The 6,000-nt window shown below is 38.9% G+C and overlaps 1 gene segment (V, D, J or C); it reads left to right on the plus strand.

Annotated features, from left to right (window-relative positions):
* Nucleotides 1-122: 122 nt before the first annotated feature.
* On the plus strand, nt 123-1,014 carry LOC122125447. The segment is given in 2 exon segments: nt 123-286; nt 431-1,014. Coding segments are annotated over 2 exon segments (636 nt in total).
* The last annotated feature ends 4,986 nt before the right edge of the window (nt 1,015-6,000 follow it).

Genomic DNA, 6,000 nt, shown 5'->3' on the forward strand with positions numbered 1-6,000 from the left:
GGGAGGGGAGAGAGAGAGAGAGAGTGTGAGAGAGAGAGAGAGAGTTGAATATAAAATAACACCAAATAAAGAAGCTTGACTCTGACTGGATGGCAAAAAAACTCTAGTACTCTGTGAAGCAGAAGAACTAGATACCTTCTCAGGAACAAGAGGAACCCACACTTGTGCTTGAGGAGCCAGACTCCATTTTAGGGTCCACAGCTGCATCTCCTGTGATCCTCAAAAGCAAGAAGGATGAAAAAATTACTTGAAGTGTTCTTGATAACTCTGTGGCTTCATGTGGCCAGTAAGTTGTGACTGCTAGTATGGGAACAGGGACATTGAATTTCAGAGGCCACATGGCTTAGAGTTGAATCTTCTTGTTGAATTTAGAATGTACTCTGGGAACAATTAACTGACTCCCTGGTCTCTGGCTTGTGTTTCTTTCTAGGGGTGAACAACCAACAAGAAGAGAAAACTCAGACCTTGAGTATCCAACAGGGTGAAAATGCCACCGTGAACTGCAGTTACAAATCTGACATAATCACCCTGCAGTTGTACAGACAGGATTCTGGCAGAGGACCCACCATGCTAATTTTAATAAGGTCAAATGAGAGAGAAAGAAGCAGTGGACAGCTAAGAATCACCCTGGACACCTCTGCCAGAAGCAGTTCCCTGTCCATCTTGACTTCCCAGACTGAAGACACTGCTGCTTACTTCTGTGCCACAGATGCACAGTGTTCAGTGTGCACCTGCAGCCTGACTCTAACCTCAACAGAGCTGCTACCTAGAGGTCCCAGCACTGGGAGAGCTGTGTTATGTCTATGGGGGATCGTCTATGAGATCAGGAAAGTGGAATCCTCTCCCACTGATGATTTCTTGGAAATACCTGACACTTTTTCAAGGGCTAGAATTTGGAGTGGTAAAATGAAATGTCAGGCTCAGATCTGGCCCTCCTGCCAGCTGATCTCGAGCTCATCTTCAATGCAGTGGCTTTCTAAGTCCTCACTTGTTGTGAAGGGCAAGGATCCCTAAGTACCAACTATTCTCTGTTTATGCTCTAGCTAATTAGGAAAGTGAAGTCCTGGGTACTTGGTGAGCATGAGCAAGGACTGCTCAAGACTGGGAGATGCCCTCTAACTATGTAGAGCCTCAGGGCCAAGGCAGGTCTGCGAGATGCTGAGGTCACTCTTACCTACCTGCAGTTCTGGGAAGTGAGATAGATCTCAGGACACACACAGCCATGTCTTCCACTTTACAATGAAGAGTGACAGTGTTTGAGAGGCAGAGAGCTGAATCTTGGAATAATAGAGCCCAAGATCTGACTCTGATCCTGAATGTATGTTTTTAAAAGCCTCATATTTTTCATTAGGAAAATGGAAAAGTATAAGCAATTCATAATTTTCTCCTCTATGTATAAATGTTATCTTCTTAATTACTAGATCTTACTTAAAATTAACATATTGAATTGAAATCCCTTTATACTGACAGTAAAAAAATCCCTTTATAATGAAAGTTAAAAAATAAAGATAATAAAATAATTTTAAAATAAATTCATAAAAGTAAACTTCAGAAAAAATTAAATGCTCTGTTTTGAAAGCAGGTTCTTCAAAGTTCAAACTATCCATTTTTATCCTTTCATCTTGGTCCTATATGATGCATGTACACTGATTATAGTTTTGTTCACAATTTTGACACCACTGAAAGTATGTGTGGAGAAAGTTGGGGCCTTTGAATTTGTGCTCATGTTGGTGAGGAGTGAGCAGGCGGGTAAGGGTAGTGAGGTTCGGGGCAGAGTTCTGAACAATAGCCAAGCCCTGCCCCACCAGTCTTTCCTGTGTCAGAGGTGCCCAGAGCCCCAGGGAAGGTCTGGGATATTCAACTCCATGCTGACTTACTCCTCTATTTCAGCTCATTTGCTAGCATATAATTTCAATACCTGTTTTTTATTGTCATGATTTTCTGTCATCCTAATGTATTTTGATGATTAACTCTGACAGGCAAATGGTTAGCAAGCCCTTTCTCCTATTCTGTAGCTTTCCTCTTCATTAAAATTTTTCTACAGAAGCTGTTTTATATTTTCTTGTAAAATTAGTGTACAGATGGTTACAATTACATGAGTAAGGTAATGAGTACATTGCTACCTCCTCCTTTGTATTTCCCCTACCATCCCTTCCCTCCCCACCTCCTCAACTCCCCCCCCTCAAAGTTGTAAAGTTTGCTTTCAACATACTGTCTTGTACATCTCATTGTTACAATTAGTCAACCTGTATCCTTGTTTCAGCATTTTGTTGTTTCCCTTCCCCTCCCCAAATTAGAAAAATGTATATATAAGATGCAGGACACCCACGTCAAATACAGAGAAAACGGGTTATAACGGGGGAAAGAACATACAAATTAAACCAGAAAAATCACATAGTACATTTTAGATGCATTAAAAACAATAGCAAGAAAGAAAAAACAAGTTGTGTCCCTATCTTGGTGTTCATTTCACTTAACATCATATTATATGGTCATATGTACATAGCCACTGACCTTTTCTGCTTGTCCTAGACATATACTAGATATTGTAAATAAGGGCTTTCTTTGAGCTTTTCTTAATTCACTTAATTTTTCCAAGTCTTTCCATTTCCCAACTAATGGGGTGATGTCATTCTTTCTGAAGAAAGCATAGAATTCCATTACAATACACACACACACACACACACACACACACACACACACACACACACACACACACATCACATCACATCACATCACATTTTTCTTTATCCATTCATCTACTAAGGGGCATCTGGGTTGGTTACATATCTTAGCTATGGTAAATAATGCTGCAATAAACACAGTTGTGCTGGTAGCTTTAGTATACCCTTGTTTGTGATTGTTTGGGTAAATGTCCTAAAGTGGGATTGCTGGGTCACAGCAAAGTGTTTGAATAAGTCTACACTACCACCAACAATTCAGTAGGGTTCCTTTTTTGGTCATTTCCCCTCCAGCATCTGTTGTTATTAGATTTCTTTTTTTATTGTGAAAATACTGTACAGAGGGGTTACAATTACATGGGCAAGAAAATGAGTACATTTCTTTTTTTTTCTCTCTTTTTTTTTTCTTTTTCTTTTCTTTTCTTTTCTTTTTTTTGTGAACATACTGTACAGAGGGGTTACAATTACATGGGCAGGATAATGCATACATTTCTTATCAAGCATTGCAGCCTCCTCCTTTGTTTACCCTTCACATCCCTTCCCAGCCTTCCCACCAAGCCCCCACCCAATCATTTCGTATCAAGCATTGTAGCCTCCTCCTTTGTTTCCCCTTCCCATACCTTCCCATCCTCCCCCTCCCCACCAAAGTTGTAAAGTTTCTTTTCGACATAACGACTTGTACATCTCATTGTTGCAATGGGTCCACCTGTATCCCAAGTTAAACGATTTGTTTTTTCCCTTCCCCTCCACAAATTATACTGACATCAAATATAGTGAAAGCAGGAGTTATATGTGGGGGAGGGACATACAAAGCAACAAAGAAATAATCTTATAAATGTATTAGAAACAATCACATGAAAGAAAAAACATTTGAATACATATCTTAGGGCTCATTTCCCTAACATGAACTTACCTGACCTTTTCTGCTTGACTCAGACATATTCTAGTTATGGCAAATAACGAAAACCATGGGACCTATGTTTCTTTGGGCTTGGCTTACTTCACTTAATATAATTTTTTCCAAGTCTTTCCATTTCCTAACAAATGGGCAATGTCATTCTTTCTGATGGAGGCATAGAATTCCATTGTGTATATATACCACATTTTCTTGAGGGGCATCTGGGTTGGTTCCATATCTTAGCTATGGTAAATAATGCTCCAATAAAAATAGTCGTGCTGGTAGCTTTAGTGTGGTCTTGTTTGTGAACATTTGGGTAAATGCCCAAAAGTGGGATTGCTGGGTCATAAGGGAGCTCTATGTGGAGTCTTTTGAGGAACCTCCATACTGCTTTCCAAAGTGGTTGAACAAGTTTACACTCCCACCAACAATGCAGTAAGTTTCCCTTCTGTCCACATCCCCTCCAGCATCTGTTGTTAGTAGAGTTCTTGGGTATAGCCATTCTAACTGGGGTGAGGTTGTATCTCAATGTTGTTTTGATTAGCATTTCTTTTATGGCTAGGGAGGTTGAGCATTTCTTCCTGTGTATATTGGCCATTCTTACTTCCTCTTCAGAGAAGTTTCTCTACGTTTTTAGCCCCTTTATTTATCAGGCATTTGTTTCTTTGAGGATTTGTTGATGGGGATTTAGTTTTTTGAGTTCTAAGTATATTTTAGATGTGAGACCCTTGTCCATTGTATGGCTAGTAAAGATCTTCTCCCAATTCGTGGGTTTTCTATTGATCTTGCTGGCTATATCCTTTGCCATGCAGAAGCTCTGCAATTTCGTGAAATCCCATTTGTCCAAACTTTCTTTCATATATTGTGTTTGTGGGTCTCTATTAAGAAAATTACTGAAGAGGCTGTCTTTCTTCCATTCTATTTGTTTACCTCCCTTATTAAAGATTAGGTGGCTATAGGTCTGTGGGTTCATTTCTGGGTCTTCAGTTCTATTCCATTGGTCCTCAGGTCTGTTCTTGTTCCAGTACCATCCTGTTTTGATTATTTTGGCTTTATAGTAGAGTTTGAAATTTGGTATTGATATTCCTCCAGCACTGTTCTTTCTGCTAAGGATTGTTTTTGCTATTCAGGGTCTTTTATTGTTCCATATGAATTTTGGGGTGGCTTCTATTTCCTTGAAGAATGGGGTTAGGATATTGATAGATATTGCATTGAATTTGTAGATAGCCTTTGGCAGTATTGCCATTTTCACAGTGTTAATCCTCCCAATACAGGAACATGGGAGGCTTTTCCACTTAATTTCCTTTTTCAGGTTTTTAAAGTTTTCATCATAGAGGTCCTTCACTACTTTAGTTAACTCCTAGATCATTTATTTTTTGTGGAGCTATTACAAAAGGAGTTGCTTTCCTGATCTCAGCCATACTCTTTTCATTGTTGGCATACAGAAAAGCCATTAATTTTTGAGCATTAATTTTATACCCTGCTACTTTGCCAAAGTTTTGAATCAGCTTGAGTAATTTGGGAGTGGAGCCCATGGGATTCTTTAAATACAAGATCATGTCATCTGCAAAGAGGGAGAGTTTTACTTCATCTTTCCCTATTTGGATTCCCTTTATGTTTGCATTTTGTCTTATTGCTGTAGCTAGGCATTCTAATACTCAATTGAAGAGAAGCAGAGAGAATGGACATCCTTGTCTCATTCCTGAATTCAGAGGAAATGGCTTTAGTTTTTCACCATTAAGTATAACGCTGGCTGTAGGTTTGTCATACACAGCCTTTATTATATTGAAGAATGTTCTATGGCTCCCTAGTTTTTCCAGAGCCTTCATCATAAGAGAGTATTGGATCTTGTCAATGCCTTTTCTGCATCTATTGAGATAAGCATGTAGTTTCTATCCTTGCTCTTGCTGATGTGATTAATTATATTAATTCATATGCATATATTGAACCAGCTGTGCATCTCTGAAATGAATCCTATTTGATCGTGGTGTATAACTTTTTTGATGAGTTGTTGAAGTCGATTGGCCAAAATTTTGTTGAGAAGTTTTGCATCAATGTTCATCTATAGTTCTCTTTGATGAATCCCTACCTGGTTTGGGGATGAGGGTTATAATGGCTTCTTAGAAAGAGTTTGGTAGTGAACTTTCACTTTCAATTTCATTGAAGATTTGGAAGAGTATTGGTGTGAGTTCTGCTTTGAAGGCCTTGTAGAATTCAGCTGTAAATCCATCTGGCCCTGGGCTTTTCTTGGGTGAGAGGTCTCTTATTGATGTTTCTATTTTTATGCTTGACATGGGTATGTTAAATTGGTTTAAATCATCTTGGTTTAGTTTTGGCATGTCAATATTTGCTAGAAAATCATCCATTTCTTTCAGATTCTCAAACTTATTAGGACAAAGCTTTGAGAAGTATTCCCTTATA

The sequence above is a fragment of the Dipodomys spectabilis genome, unplaced genomic scaffold (assembly GCF_019054845.1).
Source record: "Dipodomys spectabilis isolate Male_0828 unplaced genomic scaffold, ASM1905484v1 ptg000265l, whole genome shotgun sequence".
NCBI lineage: Eukaryota > Metazoa > Chordata > Mammalia > Rodentia > Heteromyidae > Dipodomys > Dipodomys spectabilis.